This window comes from Lynx rufus, unplaced genomic scaffold (assembly GCF_022079265.1).
Source record: "Lynx rufus isolate CCGP_SWC_20201006 ecotype Redwood Valley unplaced genomic scaffold, mLynRuf1.p SCAF_1, whole genome shotgun sequence".
In the NCBI taxonomy this organism is placed as follows: Eukaryota; Metazoa; Chordata; class Mammalia; order Carnivora; family Felidae; genus Lynx; species Lynx rufus.
In genome coordinates, this window is record NW_025814823.1 from 104,870,922 (window position 1) to 104,888,327 (window position 17,406).

General features: G+C 41.6%; 1 protein-coding gene across 1 annotated transcript in view; it reads left to right on the plus strand.

Annotated features, from left to right (window-relative positions):
- Positions 1 to 17,406, plus strand: part of MEGF10 (multiple EGF like domains 10) — a 132,363-nt gene that overhangs the window by 43,769 nt on the left and 71,188 nt on the right. The window contains exon 4 of the mRNA XM_047094241.1: positions 1,121 to 1,213. Coding sequence (XP_046950197.1) covers positions 1,121 to 1,213 — 93 coding nt within the window. The remainder of the gene's footprint in view (positions 1 to 1,120; positions 1,214 to 17,406) is intronic.

The window sequence follows — 17,406 nt, forward strand, 5'->3', positions numbered from 1 at the left end:
ATTTAATGATGTGGGAAGATTTTTACTTTTATATTAATGGAAAGGAAAATTGAAAAATATTAAGATTCTTTTTTTTTCTTTGAGGAGAAAAATATATAGGGAAAATTTCCTGAGTGTCTCCATACGTAGAAATGTTACCATTTGATGGAACCATAGGTAGGTTTACTTTGCTTATTGGTTTAAAATCTGTTTTACTTTTGTAATAAGACGTGAGTTAATAAAACTTATCTGTAAAGCATAGGATACCTTATTCCGTCTCATCCTTACATAAAATTTTGGAATATCTGAACCCCAAACTACACTGTGTTTTTCTCACAATTACTCATATATCCAGCCATTCTAAAGGGTGTTTAATCAAAGTGAGCGGTGCTAACATTGGAGGTAATGCTTATGTTTGGCACAGAATATAGTTGATGTTCCTTTCTACCAGGCTACAGACCTTTGCTTTGGAAATGTCAGTCTACCTGTCCACTCATGTTTGCGGTGATAACCCTTACTTCCACGGGTCAGGCCACACCTAAGACATTTACTAATGAAACAGAAATGGAGATTTACTAATCCCTGAAGACCTCAGTGACATTTTTTGAATATTTTTGTTAATAGGAAAAGGGCATCTCGTTCTGCTGTGTCATAGTTGGGAGTAACGTGCACCCAAAGAAATTTGACTTTGCTTTCCAGGGAACGTATTATGGGTCTACTCTGGGGTCTACTCTGTCGCTCTGGAGTCCCACTATCTCCCTTTGGGGCTTTTTTCCTGAACCCATATGTATGCTTCTCCTGAAACAAAGAGGATATATTCGGTAGTCACTGATAATTTTTTTAAAAATGTGGGTGAGGCAGTTTTTCTTGCAACTCCTTTCCTAATTTAGCATGACGTAGAATGAAATCGTAGAAATGAAGGAATTTATTTGGAGATCTCAAAATCAGAAGGGGAATTGTTTGGTTGCACAGCGGACCCTGACAGGGCCAAGGAATGGATTGAAGGAAATTGTCAAGCATGCATGTTGTTTTTAAGTGATACTTGAGACTGGGATGTGAAACAGCTGTGTTGTTGGGTTGTTTTTTTTTTTTTTTCTTCTTGTGCCAACTTTCCTTATTTGATTGATTTTCTCTCTGACAGCCCACTGTGCTGATAAATGTGTCCACGGTCGCTGCATTGCTCCGAACACCTGTCAGTGTGAGCCTGGCTGGGGTGGGACCAACTGCTCTAGTGGTAAGTTTCCACCTGTTCTTGTCCATCTCGGAGTGTTTTTGCTGCATGGGCCCCCCTGTCTGCAGCTTATCCTGAACCATGGGTTTCCCTCTAGTTGCCTATGCAGAGTATGGTGTGGGTTCCCAGTCCAACTCATGAAGACAGTTTCTTGTACATCAGTGTATATATTATGTTCAGAACTGTTGTTAATTGAGGATAAAGAAAGGTCCTTAGAAAGAAGATGTCAATAGTCCGATGTTGGTACTTCTGTAAATATGAATATGTGTTCCAGAATTTAGGCTCCTTGGTTCAGGAAAGCTGTTGTGGTAACATAACTGTTATGTCCTAACTGTTCTTTTTACATGTTGACTGATCAAGGTTACTTCCATGGTGATTAAAATTTACCACTTGTTGCCTTTAAATCAGAAGTAAAATTGGTATTTTCGATGCTTAGTATGTTTATTTTTCTCTGGTATCTGAGATGTAAATAATCAGTACTTGCTCAGAAAACGTTGGGGAGAAATATTGGTCATAACTGAAAATTCACAAACATTTTGGTATTAAATCAAATAGTAATATGGTATATAATTTGTGTCCATTATGTTAGAATTATAATCCTATAATTCTATAATTAGAATTAGATTCTATAATTCTATATAATTCTATAATTAGAATTATTATAATATAGAATTTTATAATTCTATAATTTTATAATTAGAATTATAATTCTAACATAATGGTATTTTGGACTATGAACAGCTTGCACTTAAAACCTAGTATTCTTTATTAAGAGGATTAGGCAGTGGAATTTCATATAATACAGTTGCTCTTCTAAATTTCACAGTTAAAACTTTGGTTTTCTGGCTAGCTTGTTGCCGTGTGTGTAATTGTGGCTACTTCCTGTCTCTTCGTACTCCCTTTTGCTTTGAAAAACGTGAGAGGGAATCAAAGTGCAACTGAATTTTAATGCCCAAAGTATTACGTTTAGAGAAAGGAAAGAATAGTTTTAAAAATTAGCAGGATCGGATGACAACACAAATTCAGCCTCATTTCATACATTACTATTTTCTGAAACTAGTTTGAAGGGATTTCAAGCCATTTGGATAAAACGGTTTTAAGAATTCTTACTTGCTTATAATTGGAATCGGGGAGATTACTGTTTATCTTGTTGAAACTACTTGTTTTAGGCTTGTGATCTCTTGGCTGTCCCCAAAACAGTATTTCCAGGACTAGTCCCTTGTGCTGCCTGTGCACAGAACATTCTGTGTGAAAGAGCCTTTTTATTGTATCTTCAACAGGGAGTATGTGTGTGTGTGTGTGTGTGCGTGCGCTCATATGTGTGTGTGTGTGTGTGTGTGTGTGTGTGTGTGTGTCTTTCTGCCCCTGAAAGGCTTCCAATTCCAATGGATAACTGTCTTGCAGGGTTTTGTTTTGCTTCTGCTGGAGATCAGGAGGAAAGTGGGCATTTTGTTCACATGCCGCAGAGGCAAATGTTTGGGATGTGGGATTTGGCTCACAGCCATTTTTCTGGCCGACTGACCTCAAATGCAATGTCGCTTTCATTAACTTTTCCAGCTTAAAAATCAGTTGCGCCTACACATTTTGAAGAAAAATAACTTTATTATATAAACTAGTGGCAATGAAAAGAGTGGACGTATTTGGAAAGTGAGATTTGTTACTAATTCCCTGGCAAGTATGTTGCAGTGGTTATTCAGAGTTAGTTTACCAAGAACTACGCCTGCCTCAAGCTGAGAGAACAGACCAGATGAGTGTTTGTGTGAAGAAAAGGCTACATGAGTTTCAGACTTTCCAGAACTGATTTAGGCCTTCTAGAAAACAAACTGTTGCCTTATTTTGGAGGTGAGGCTTTCTAAAACGTAACTTGTTGCTTTCTTTTGGAATTCACTGATTTTTGCATGAAGCTTCTAGAATTCTGAGGACACCTCTTCTTTCCGTCCTAGAATACGATTATTGACGCAAGGTTAAGTCTATTCTTTACAACTCACGTTTTGGCTTTAAAATGAACAAAAGCATAAATAAACACAGACAGTCTTCAAAGGTGCTCTGAGGAAAACATTTCTGATACCTTTTTTAAGCACATAAGAAAATGCTGTTCCGAGCTAGAGCGCTGTGTCTTGTTACCTGGGTTTTGTCTGCAGCAGTGGCTTTAATATCACTTGTTAGAAGGTGTATAGTTTAATTACTCTAGGCCAAATAATTCCTGAAACAAAACGCACGCTGGAGTAATCTACTAAGTAGCACAGTTTATATGACCTCCTTTCCAAAGATTCTATTTCTCTGTCCCCTCCTCTCTGGTTATTATTATGAACACACTGGATGATATATATTAGATCCATAAAATGATTGCCTTGATAATCAGACTAGTTGCTTGCATCGGTCAGGGTCCAATCCGGAGACAGAAACGACAATAACTTTTTTTAAGCAACCTTCTTTATTTTGGAACAGTTTTAGATTTACGGAAAAGTTGCAAGATGGCAGAGAGTTACCATATACCTGTATCCAGTTTTCCCCCTTGTTAATATCTTACCATTAGTTTGTCAAACTGACATATTGACACAGGGAAGTTTATGAAACATTTTTAACTATAACAGGGGACTGGAGTAATGAAGAATTGGCTAGTAGAATTAATAGCACTCGAAAGAACACAGGAATAGCAGATTTAAGGAGCAGCCGCTACTTCTAGGGCTGAGACAGGATGTCCAAAAGGAATCCCCACTAGGGCTTGGATCCAGATGTTCTTAGAGAAGGTACGCCACAGCTCACCGAGCGGCAAGAGGCTGTATTATTCTGGTAGAACTTGATGGACATCTGCCCTCTGGAATTTGCAAGAAATCTGCACTATAGGATGTTTGGGAAAGCTGTTTGGGGAGAAGTGTCTTACGAGACGTGCTCTGCTACAGAAAAGGCCCAGAGGGATGCCAGCGGAAGTTGTTGGCTGACAGGTGCTGCTAGCCACTAGCTAACTCACCTGCTAGTGTAGGAGCTGGGTGCTGAGAAGTGGCCCATGCTTCTGGGAGCCTGGAGCTGGGCTGGAGAAGCTGGTCATGTTGCAGAAACTGGGCACCGTGCAAGATGTAGGTGCTACGGAGCCGGATGCTGCAGAAGTGCCTCCCCCTGTGCTTGCTTGGCAGGAGCAGGGTGCTGGAGGAGCCACCTGCCCTGTAGGAGTCAGTTGAGCTAGCAGGCTGGAACCACCAAAGAAAACTTTCTTCCTGCAGTGTCTCTCTAGCGCCCTCTACAGATTGCTTAACATTTGGTCAGTTGGCAAAGTAAAACTATTTAAAGGGCCTATATTGTCTTTTGTAGAGCACAGGTTAATGGATAAATTTAGCACCGAGAGCCAATAAAGTGATAACTACTGTTACACCCAGTCCTTTGGTTGCTGAGCTCCTCTGCCCATGTGTACACACATGCGAATTCTTGTACGTCAAGGAAACAACCCTCCATTTCCACACAACAAGATGCAGCTCTCCGTCTTACAAGTAAAAACATTCTCACTCTCTTTCCAAAGTGAGGAGATACAAGACCCAACAGTTACGTAGCCATTATGGATGACATGAATTTTTCCTCAAATTCTGTCACGGTTCCACTGAATATCGTGTTTGCTGGACTAAAATTGACTTAGAACCGCTTGTATATAAAATAAAGTGGAAAGAGAGGGGAAAAAAGAAAATAGCATCTACAAACAAACACATACATAGAACAAATGGAAGATATTAAAAACTGCTGCAGGCCTCCTTGCTGTCATTTGTCACAAGGCTATAACTGTACATACGGCTTCCTCTTTCCACCCCTCATTCTGTATTTTCCCCCTCCTCCCTCACACCTCAACTGCTTGGCGTTCTTTACCTGGTGGAGCGACCTCAACCTTTATCCCCCTTGAAGGATCTGAATCTCCAGTCGTCCTGCCCCCCCTTTTTTTTGGTTGATTTCTCTGTTGACCTTTACTTCTGGGCGTGGAAATACTTCTTAGGAACCCACAGAATCTCTTGGCTTCCAGACGTGGTTCTCCTTTATCCTACTGTGCAACCCAGTTTCTGCCTGATAATCAGGATCATTCACTCCAGATAATCAGATGGCAGTAAATCAATACCTTTCACACACAGCTATCTCTGGGTGTGTGTGTTTTTTCTTTACTAATGTACGTGGTAGAATAAGGAACAGGTACTTTCACAGGTGCAGGTTTACAAAGGCTTCCCTTGGAGATTTAATCTGACCGTTTACTTTGTCCATGGATGGATGGATTCCTGTCTGTGACGTACAGACAGTCTTCCCGGATCTGAATGTATTCTCTGTATAAAAAAAAAAACAACAACAAGTGTGTCAGAAGACTGCACAAAGTTTCTTCCCCTGGAGTAAAATCATGATTTATTTGACTGAACTCAGACATATTGCTTCTTTTAAAATTTGATTAAATGATTTAAAAAAAAAACCTCACTCATATTTTACTTTTATTGGCATTCTAATGCATACCCTAGCCTATATGACATCAATCTAACCTACCTCCATCTCTCCCTTCCCTCCTCTTCCCCCTCTCCCTTTTCCTCCCCCCAACATCCATCTCTCCATCCCTTCATCAATCTTCTATCCCTCTTCCTCTTTCAGGGCCTGAAAAACAATTCCTAGAAGGCAGGCGCTGTGTGTTATTAATCTCGTTAGCCTCCATTGTGCCTGGCATGTGGTTGGAGCAGAGTGAATGGTTGTTCTATTTAATTAGATTGAATGAGCTGTATGATTCCATGAAGGTCATCCGCGTGTTCATGGTGTGAACTTTCATTGAGTGATTGCTGTGTGCAAGGAACTGTATTGGATGCCGGGGATAAGGAAACGCATGTGGAGCTTTCGCTGGCCTCACAGAGCTCACGGCTTCGAGGCAGGTACACAGAACAGAGGTGGCTGGAGAAAGCCAAAAATGGCACTGGGTACGGGAGTGAGAACTGGATATGGCATGAAGAGGAAAGAAGGGCTGGCAGAGATATCAAGAGGTGTGTGGAATCAGGGAGCTAGTGGGCAAAGGTGGGGAGAGCTTGAGGGGGTTCATATCTGATGACCTTTCTTTGGGTAAACTGGCAACAGAGACAATCTGCCAACGTGAAAGGGTGCAGGAGTTGGGTCATATTGATGATGATGATGACGGTAATAGCCCTTGCGTCCTTGGCATGTGCACCACATCACCGCAAGGGCTTTATAGGAGTCACGTTTAATACTCGTGGCAGACGTGACATGGGTACAATTCTTGTTCCTATTTTACTGATGAAGAAGCAGACGTGCCGAACAATTAAATGACTTGTCTCAGTTTAAACACCTACTAAATGGTGGAGGCATAGTCACATCCCCTTTATGGCCAGTCTTTTTAACCACAAGGGTACAGTGCCTCGTGAAATTGGAAAGGAGGTTTGGTTAAAGTGTCAAGGGTCCGTGGCCCTGAGAGGAATGAGAGCAGGAGGCAGGGGCTGACAGCACCAGACAAATGTGAAAAGAAGCATCCTGAGGGGCACCTGGGTGGCTCAGTCGGTTAAGCTTCAATTTCGGCTCGGGTCATCATCTTGTGGTTTGTGATTTGAGCCCCGCGTCGGGCTCTGTGCTGACAGCTCAGAGACTGGAGCCTGCTTCGGATTCTGGGTCTTCCTCTCTCTTTCTGCCCCTCCCCTGCTCATGCTCTGTCTCTCTGTCTTTTTTCTCTCAAAAATAAACAAAAATAGTTTTAAAAAAAAAGAAAAGAAAAGCACTCTGAGAGATGTCAAAGGCACACTCTCAGAGATGATGAATTTTAAATGACACCCCTTTGGATGGTCTCATTTTGTAATTTTTAATTTCCTCACTTATAATATTAAGAATGTTGGGCAGATTATACTTACGATCCCTTTCCAACCTGTGATTTTATGTGTGGTTTTCTCTAATACTTACATATATGCAATCCCTGAGACCTTTCTTTGTTTTGGAAACCCTTTAAAGCTTTTGCATGAGTAGCAGTAACACATTTGTTCTCTCAATCTATATAATCCTGTTTATGATTTTTCTAAACGTCTGTAGAGAAATGTGTTTCTCCTCTGGCTATGGGGCACTTCCAGGATGCAAGGGAGAGCCCTAAATCAACCAGTAGCCTGCAAATAGCTTTCAAAGCTTGTTCCGCAGGCTTCGAAATGAGTACCAAGTAGAGGCAAACATGGAAATTAATTTCGGTTTAGAAATTCGAAACTGGGGCTTATTTAGCCACCGATAGCGTTTCTGGTTAAATGTACTTGGAAGCAGTAAAAATATGCCTGGGAGGCAAGACTAGCTCAAACATTTTCAGGTACAACATTAGGAACACTGATAACCTTTTATATAAAGCAGGCGTGCTGTGCAGCAGGGAGTACGTAATAAGACTTTGCCTGCGGGATATTCCGATCGGGGAATCCATTTGAAGGATAGCGCAAGCCAGAAATCGTGAGACACAAAAAGCTGGCTTATTCCCCAGCAAGGTCTGCTGCAAAGCTCTATCGACTGGACACAATAGTCGGATCGATGGTGTCTGGGAAGAGAAGACGCTCAGAACCCAGTCCTCACAGTGAGTCGTTAACATGCCCAATCGCGCTGTCAGAATTACTTTAGAAATCGGGTTGATGAAGCAGCAGGACTAAGAGATCTTTTGGGCTCACTGGCGTGGGGGCAGGGCATTGATGACAGGTGGGAAGGACGGAGCTGGGAAGGGTTCATCAGACCCGCCTGAAGGCAGTTTCGCTGATGGACTGCCCACATCTTTCGATAGAGGTCATGAGCACAAAATGCGGACTTGGCCTTTCCGAAGGACGCTGAAAACTGGGCTGTTCTTGGTTCTCTCTGGAGGGTCAGGGAACCTCCTCCCCCTGCTCCCTCTAAACCCCGTGTTGGAGCTGAATTGCAGGAGTCCTGGCTGCTGTCCTTTCGGTGCTGTTTCTGGGCCTCACGTTCCTCGTGCTGAAATAAGGATGAGACGACCTAACCCTGAGGATTAGATGACCCCGTAGCTGTTCCCTGCTCGGCATTGTACCCGGTACTTACTTGCAATTCTTTGTGTGACAGATGTGGCTTCCACTAGACTTCAGTGTGTGGGTGGAACAGTGGATGCAGACGCTCGTTGTGGACATCTTGTTTAGTCCCGGGGGCCACCCCCTTGCTTAGCAGAAGCCTCTCTCTGTCCACAGTTGCTGGGCACGAGGTCCCCCAGACAGAGCCCTGGTGCAGTTTCCTGCATTATTCTCAACCTCCGAACGTGGATGTCCTTACCAGATGGATTCATGTCTGGTTTACATTCTGGCTTACTGAGAACACTTTAGACGTTTACGTTACTTGCACTAGTCCACACGCGGTGGCTGTTAAAGACCAGGCTTGCCTGTCATGTTACTAAACTCCATTCAGTATCATGTATTCATGTGTTTCCTTTTTCTTTTCTTTCCTTTTTTTTTTTTTTCTCTTTTGGCTTTCTTCAATATCCCTCTACATCTGCTTATCAGAAAATCTTGGTTCAACCTCAAAATATAACAAAATCTAAGCTTTTATTTAAAAAAAAATTTAATGTTTATTTATTTTTGAGAGAGAGAGACAGACACAGAGCGCAAGTGGGGGAGGGGCAGAGCGAGAGGGAACCACAGAATCCGAAGCAGGCTCCAGGCTCTGTGCTGACAGCTCAAAGCCTGACACAGGGCTCGAACTCACAGACTGTGAGATCATGACCTGAGTGCTACCTCTCCAATCCATGTCACTGCCCTCTTTTAATCGGTGCTCACACAATAGCCTCTTTGATGCTACACCTAATTGGGCCCAACTGGGGTCAGTTCTCTGTAGTGACCCCAGAGTGACCTTGCAAAACTGTTCTATAAAACAGAACTCCCCAGTATTTCCCAAGATGGAATCATCGCCAAAGCTCTTTTTGACCTGTCCCACCCCTATGCCATCTATCCCTTGTCATCACACTTTCTCTCTGGGTATCGTACTACCCAGCCCTCTCCCTTCCTCTCATGGGACACACTGGTTTCAAAAAAAAATTTTTTTTAACGTTTATTTATTTTTGAGAGTGCGAGCAGAGGAGGGGCAGAGAGAGAGGGAGACACCGAATCCGAAACAGGTTCCAGGCGCTGAGCTGTCAGCACAGAGCCTGACGTGGGGCTTGAGTCCACAGACTGCAAGATCGTGACCTGAGTTAAAGTCAGACGCTTAACCAACTGAGCCACCCAGGCGTCCCCACACTGGTTTCATTTCTCCCTTTGCCCTCGATCTTCCTTCAACCTGGAATACTCTTCTCCCTAGACCTTTATGTGGCTGGCTTCTTGAGGCCAATCAGGTCTCAGCTTTCCCCAACCTTTATATATAAAGAGTATTCCCCATGATTCTTGATCACATCTCCTTTTTAATTTTTTTTATGGCACTGAAAATATTTTGTTTTGTTTTCTTTTGTTTTGGGACTGTCTTTCCTTCTGGGACGTAGGGCCCCTAAAATTTTGTCTGTTGTTTTCACTGCTCTGTAGCTAATTTACTCACTTAATGTCCAGCACAGTACTGGGCACACAGTACTGCTCAATATATATTTGTGAGAGGAAGGAATAAAGGCATAAATGTTCCAGGAATAGTAACGGATATAAAAGCGAGACATGAGAGATGAATAAGACTCCGACTCTTTGTTCAAGGAGCTTTCAGTTTAACAGGGATTGGAAGTATGTGCCCAAATATATAAGCAAAATATCCAGAGAAGTTAAGAAGGAAGTAATCATAAGTCTTCTAGAGAAAGGGTATGACCCTATGAAGGGTTCTTCCCTTCAGTGGCCTTAAGATAGTTTGGGTTCCTGTGGCTCTTGGCTGTGTGTAGAGGGGGCCCATTCTTCCTTGGTGACTTAGCAGAAGATTCCTTGTCCATAAACAGTCACCTGCAGTGAAATCATAGAAGCCAGGTGACATGTACTCGATGTGGTTTCTATGAACTATTAGGCAGTGGGGATGTGGGAGCTCCTTGGCCTCAGGAGAGGGAAAGCTATAGTACCAACATCAAGGTTACTACTTGTAGACGGGTGAGGCTTCTGACACAGCGGCCTCAAGACTAAGAAAGGTGTTTGAAAGTCCGCCCTCATTTCAGCGGGTAACGCCGAACGGTTCTGCCATCTAAACTTACACGTATTATGTCTCAAGGTGGGGATTTTGTATGCCAATGTGGAACTTAGTGAAATGTGTACCACAATGGAGTAGGAGCAGTAAGAAATTAGGCAAAGAAATTCAGACTACAAATTATCTGCAATCACACAGCAGCCAGTTTCTGACAGCACAAATGTGTTTCCTGGCTGTTCTGCTGAGAGTGAAATAATGATATGTATTAGGCGGTCCCGGAGCCTTATTTGTCACCATACCTGTAAAATGGGTGCGCTGACACTTGAGTTTAGTAGAACTGCATACATTTCATCTTACAGAGTTATGTTGTTAATTGGATAAAATATTTAAGTGCTGTGGTGTATTACATAGTCCGTTATCTTTCACCAATTATACATGATTTCTTATTGTTTGTGATTGTATGAGAGAATTTTTTTTAAAACACATGAAAGTTTCTTCAAGGCAAACAAGAAAAGGGGCCCGTCACTGTGTTTTTCTTTCTTTTGTCAAAATCATCTTTTTAATTCATCGACAACTTCATTGATTTTTAAAAGTTTGAACATTTGTACCTGTATACTAGAGAAATTAATCACATTTGCCATGTTTAAACTAAAAAAGCAAAGAAAGTAGGGGCACCTGGGTGGCTTAGTCACTTGAGTGTCTGACTCTTGATTTCGTCTCAGATCATCATCCCAGGAATATGAGATCACGCTGAGCGTAGAGCCTGCTTAAGATTCTCTCTCTCTCTCTCTCTCTCTCTCTCTCTCTCTCTCTCTCAATCTGTCCCTCTTCCCCACACTCTCTCCCTGAAATATTCTTTTAAAAGTATAGAAAGTAATAAGTGATAAAGACTATTCCAACAGAATAAAATAGAAGAGGTTGCAAGAGAAGCCTAGCTCTTGAATCATAAATGATAGGATCATCTTAAACCTCTGTGAAAGCCTAATGTTTTACTACTCACCACTATTCCACAAAACTAGTGAAAGTAACTTCCAAAGAAAGTTTAAATTTTAATGGAACTGCTTGCACTGGATATTGGTATCTAAACTGTGAAGTTTTGTTCATACATTGAAGAAAAGCAGCCCCTTTAAAAAAAAACCTTATGTTGTAAAATTAGTAATACATAAATCAGATTTATCCATGTTATCCATTAGTTCTCAGAATAATTAGACCACATCAAAGTGAAAAACTTCTTCAAGACAGAAAATGTCTTAAGCAAAGTTAAATAGAAGCAGGGATGGGAAAAGATTTTTGCAATGTATAAAGCAAATGATTAGTATATGGAATTCATGAAGAATTCCCACAAGTCAGTAAGAAAAACCCCTCAACTTTAGAATGGGCAGCACAGTAAGATAATTTAGAGACCAGGAAACCTGATCGGCTAATAAGTTTATGAGAATACGCTTCTCTTTGTCATAATCAGCGAAGTGCATAGTAAATGAACAAGATGTCATTTTTTGCCATCAGATTGGCAAAAGTTAAGAAGTCTGTCAGCACCGCATGTTGGCAAGGATGTGAAAGGAAGATTCCATATACCGCTCCCATGAGGGTAAATTGGCAGAGTAACTTTAGAGAGCAATTTTCCTGTCTCTAGAGTAAAATTCTAATTTGTGTGCACCATAGGATCCAGGAATTTTACTCCTACTCCTTTGTCATTTGTCTACAGACCTTGCAGAAACCTTTGCTTTGCTTAAACTGGGGGATCTATTCTTTCCATCTTTGTAACAGTGAAAATTTGCTAACAACAGATAATGGCCATGAATAAGGGAAAATAGAAGTTTGTTAGAGGCTGTTAATATGGAGGAATGCTGTGTAGCCATTCATTCCTATAAATTGATATACAGTATTCTGTGCTAGCAGATGTGTGATATTGATCTCAATACCATCAGACAGGGTAGAAAAAGCAAGATGCACAGTGATGTATACATTTCATGTAAAACTAATAACTACATGAAATGATACAGTTTATTATTTCTGGACACACACAGACTAGCAGGATGCAGGTTAAAATCATGCGGTTACCTCTGAGGAAGGGGCAGGGAGAGACCTGGGAACCAGGCACAGAGAAGACAAAGGGGACTTCATCTCTCATATTTTATTTCTCGCATCAAATGATAAAGCAAAGGGGACGTAGCATTCCCAACTGTTAATTCTAGGTTGTGTGTGCACGGGCCTTTGTTACAGTATTACTTGTAGTCTCCCATAGCTAAAAAAAAAAAAAAAAAAAAAAGTGTGTTTTTTTTTTTTTTTTCCCCAAGAAAACTGTATTATATTTTCCAGACCATCCAGGGAACAGTGAGGGCTTGGGGTCTAGTTTCCTCACCGTGGGATTTTAAGCAAACATTTAAGGCTTCCGCCCTTTGACTCTCACGTCCGGAATGGAGAGCTTTAGTACTTGCCCAGTGGTGGTGACGAGTGCTTACTCTCCGGTGCTCCCCTGAAGCCTCACCTCGCCTGGAAACCTTCTCCCCATCCCTCCTTTCCTCTGCCCGAAGGTTCAGTACACACATAACATAGATCCTCTGTGTCCCTCGAGCATCCTGTGAACTGTAACACCTAGCACGCCTGCTTTGCGATAAGTCTCACTGGGGACCAGTCTTTTCCAGCAGATCAAGAAATCCTGCTGTGGAACATGTCAGGCAGGATCAGGTAGTGTGTGTTCCTCAACAAACAGAACGTCGAGGCCTTAGAAGATACTTAATACATGTTTCATGAAAAAAAAAAATACATGAGCAAAAGAACAAAAATACGGCAGGACTTTGTAAAGCAAGACACCCTGTAATGGTTCCTGAGGTTTTTATTATTCTTTTGACTTCAGTGGATCAATGTAATCCCCCCAAATCCTTCACTTAAGCCGAGCCTACCATTTATAGCCTTGAGATTTTCCTGCACCGTGAACAGGGTCATCAATATGCTTTCATTGAGAGACATCAACGTTTATATTTAGACACATTAAAGAATAAACATTTCACGCCCTTTTTTTCTGCTTCATAATTTGAGATAAGCATTCGCTGCAGTTCTAAAATGATATTTCATGCTTTGAAAATTCATTTAACAAACATTTTTTTTAAAAAAAGAAGAATAAAGGTTTTCTCTCAGCCACTGAATAATATTAATATCAACAGCACTGGGTGGTTGTCCACAGTGATCGTTGGCTCTCTGTCAGCTCTCCAGTGGCTTTTTTGACATGTGAAGGACGTGAGGTTTTAGTGCTTTCAGAGGATCTGGAAAATACATTTTTATTGTTCTTCTTCATGGATGGAGAAGCTTTACAAAGTTGTTTTATTTTTAAAGCACTCGGTGTTTTGAATGAGGGTCTTTTCTTCTGCATTAACAAAGGGAATGACATACCGTAGCCTTGTTAGCCTGAAGCGAAGGGAATGAAATCACACGGAGATAAAAGAACTTGAGGGAACCAGAGCTTAGGAAGAAAGGGTGTATATTTCAAGAAGAACCATGTTTTGCTATCCTTTGAGACAGTGGAAGTTTATTTTGGTCGCTCCTGAAACTCCGTAGAGCGATTTTCCTGAAAGTGACTTACTTGTGCTTTGTCTATATGTATTAGAATGTGAAGGGCTGAACGTCTTCCCTGTTAATTTCTCTCCTAGTCACAGATTGCCCTGTGTTTAAAGTCAATGGTGAACATTACAGCAAAATACCATACAAAAATACATTTTCAAGTCAGTATGGCTGACTAATGTATCCTAAAAGATACTTGACATTTAAATGTTAAGGGCACTTAGTCTTAGTTTCTTCAATCAGCAACCCTGGTGAGGGTAGTTATATATTATAAGCTGACATCACTTCCCCGATGATAAAGCCTAGTTCCCAGATTCCATATATTATCCTGCTGGAAGTGTCTGGGACAGATGTATCCACAAGCTTCTCAAACCCCATGTGGTTCTACGATTTGACTTCTTCTATACTAGAGGTCAAATCCAAGACAAATAAAAACAAAATAAAACAACAACAAAATGCAGACCACTCATCATTTCATCTGGGATTGGTTTAGACCTAACACAAGTGCACAGAATTGGCCACTTCTGTTGTTCTCTGTAATTTAGAGCCAGTCGCTTTAGAAAAGCATCTTGAAGTTCAGTGTGGGTTTCAAGGCTGCTTCTCTTGTCTTAGTGGGCATAGAGAGGCTGAGGCAAGATCACGTCAGTGGTTTTGGTGCCTAGTAATACGGCAAGATTCTGTAGGTTTTATTTATGGCCACCTATTTCTTTATGCGAAGGGGAGGATTACTCAGGAGTTCATGCGTTGTTTCCTGGTTCCTCCTTTTACTTTTCTGGCCTCCAGGTACCCGCCTACCCCTCTGGGCACATTGGTCACCCGCAAGCGGGAAGTTTCTAAATCCAGTTTCTATCTGGCAAGTAAAAATAGGATGTCACCTAGCACTGGGTTTCACTGCAGGCCTGAGCTTTTTCCATTTGGCTTTATGAAAATGGTCAAAAGGGATGACACCCCACCTCGTCTTTTACTTTGCGGAGTTTGTGGGCAATTTGTTTTTGAAATTCACATTGGGAGAACCAAGTTGTGCCTTTGTCATGAATGATTCATGCAAGAAAGACAGTACAAACCAACGACAGGCCTGTTATTCTAGCTTTATGTACAGCTGGAGGATGTTTCTCTAGGGTGGTTTTTTTTTGTTTGTTTGTTTTGTTTTTCCTGGGGTGGGGTATTCCAATGTGCTGACCATGGAATAAAATTTCTGCTACACTAGATCCATGCTGTGTCACACATACCAAAGGTACGTTTTGTGTGATTAGTATGTCCCACCATTCCCATGTGACAGAGAGAGAATTAAGTAGAACAAAGTTTGGGAACTTGCTCAAGGTTCCATGGTTATGAAGTGACAGTAGCTAGGGTCCAGGTCTGTCTGATGCTGAATGATTATACCCTTCCTTGAGCCAGCTCATGATTGATGAAGGTCTGTAACAAGGTGAACTTGATGGTAAACATTACTCCTTAATCTAAGGGAAAAATGATTTCATCCTTTCCTTTTTTCTGTTGTCGTTGTTGAGGAATGTTGTGGCTGAGGCATTGTATTAATGTGCCCTTGTTCTTTGCTCCAAAGCATCTCTCAACTTGGCATTTCTGTGTATCTCTCATTGTGCTCCTTTCTTTCATTCTTTCTCTACACAAAGACGCGGGATTTACTAAACTATCTGCTGTTTGTTCGAAGAATGTTCTTAATGCCACGTTTTTGTCGATACATGGGTGTCTGTGGACATGTTGAGATGTTCTGCATCAAAACCATTCTGATGACACTGCTGTTAACACTTTAAAGCCGGGAAAATATCATTTTTAGGCCAAAAAAATATTTTTCAAACATCTGTGAGATGTTTTTGTCTTAGAACGTTCCCCTTTGAAAATCAGGGAGAAGCCGTGAATGTGTGCTGATGGCAGATTTTGTCACCGTGGGGCATTAGTTGCCTGGGATGGCCTGATGGGGTACGGCAAGATCACAGCTTTGAGGCATTGACAGGTTCGGCTGAGTCCTTGCCACTGCCACGTGAATGCTTAAGTGACTGAGCAAATTATCATCTGAGTTAATTTGGCACATGATATGTTGGAATAATTATACCTGTGGCATTGAGTTATTGTGATATTTGAAGAAAATAGCTGCATAAGGCTGCCGCATGTTTGAAACTTAATGTATCTTACAACCCCTTCGTTCTCGTCCCATCCTTTGAAGGGGAGATTGGACTGAGGGTTTAACGTGGGTCACGAGAAGGACGCCTTGGTGGCTCAGTCGGTTCAACGTCTGACTCTTAGTTTCGGCTCAGGTCATGATCTCACAGTTGGTGAGTTCGAGCCCTGAGTTGGGCTCTGCGCTGATAGCCCACAGCCTGCTTGGGATTCTCGGTCTCTCCTCTCTCTGTCTGCCCCTCTCTGGTTTGTTCTCTCTCTCTCTCTCAGAAAATAAACATTAAAATTTTTTAAGTGGGTCGGGAGAGGAGAATGTTCCCAGAGGTGTTGAGATAGTTTTACCCGTTGGTCTCCTTGTGGAATGTGGATCTACATTCACGATCGATTCCATTCCTCTACCAAACAGACCACGAATGCTGGCCATCTGCCACGTGGGCCTAGTTTTCAGTTTGGTGTGCTCCTAAAGCTAGTTGACATCAATACCATTTCCACAGTGAGCTTTTTGGTTTTTTTGTTTGCATAGAATCATTATCAACTTACAGAAGCTCTTCAGATATGACATCTCCTCAATCGTATTTTCACTATGTTCTCACGACTGAGGTAATTTCCTAGTTCCAGTGACCCTAAATAGTGAGTCATTGGCTGACCCCATGGGCTGGCTCAGTGACAGGTTTTATCATTTGCTGCCCTGCCTTCATGGGTCATATCTGGTGAAATTGTGGGATATTATGTTTAAGCAAAATATATAATTTCACTCCTTCAGGAGCAGGATGGCTTCATGAAAAATGCTTGGCCTTTGAATACGGATGCCCCCCCCACCAGCCTGGTGTTTTGGGACACTTTACCTAAAGAGTCTCATCCTAAATATCCTCCGTGTGCTGAAGATGATAATGATGACCCACCTTGTTGTGATTGCTCTGAGGACCAGAAAGTGGTGTCTGAAGCAGGGAGCACAGAATCTGGCACAATACAAAGGCTCAGCAGATCGAACCCTTTAAAAATCATTTTTTGCTTGCTTTTCTCATACTGCCAAAAGGATGTACAATGATTGCAGAGAGTTTAGAAAAGGTGGTTAATCTAAATGAACAAAGGGAATATCAAGCATATTCTTAAGACCCAGAGATCCCCAGTGGTGCCATTTGATCATAGAGCCTCTCAATATCTGTCTATCTGTCTGTCTGTCTATCTATTTATCTATCTAAGTCTGTCTGTCTGTCTTTCTGCCTTTGTCATGTTCTTTCTTCTCCCTGACTCCCCCGATATTAGGTTCAGCCATATATAGTTGCTGATATTTGGCCTTTTGTGACCTAAATTAACAACACTTTCATCTAGTTCATTCGAATATATTGCGAAAATTGGATCATGTGGTACCATTTTAATCTGCTTTTTTACAATGAAGACATTGCTAATGTTTTTCAAGTTCATTAAATATTCTTCTATAA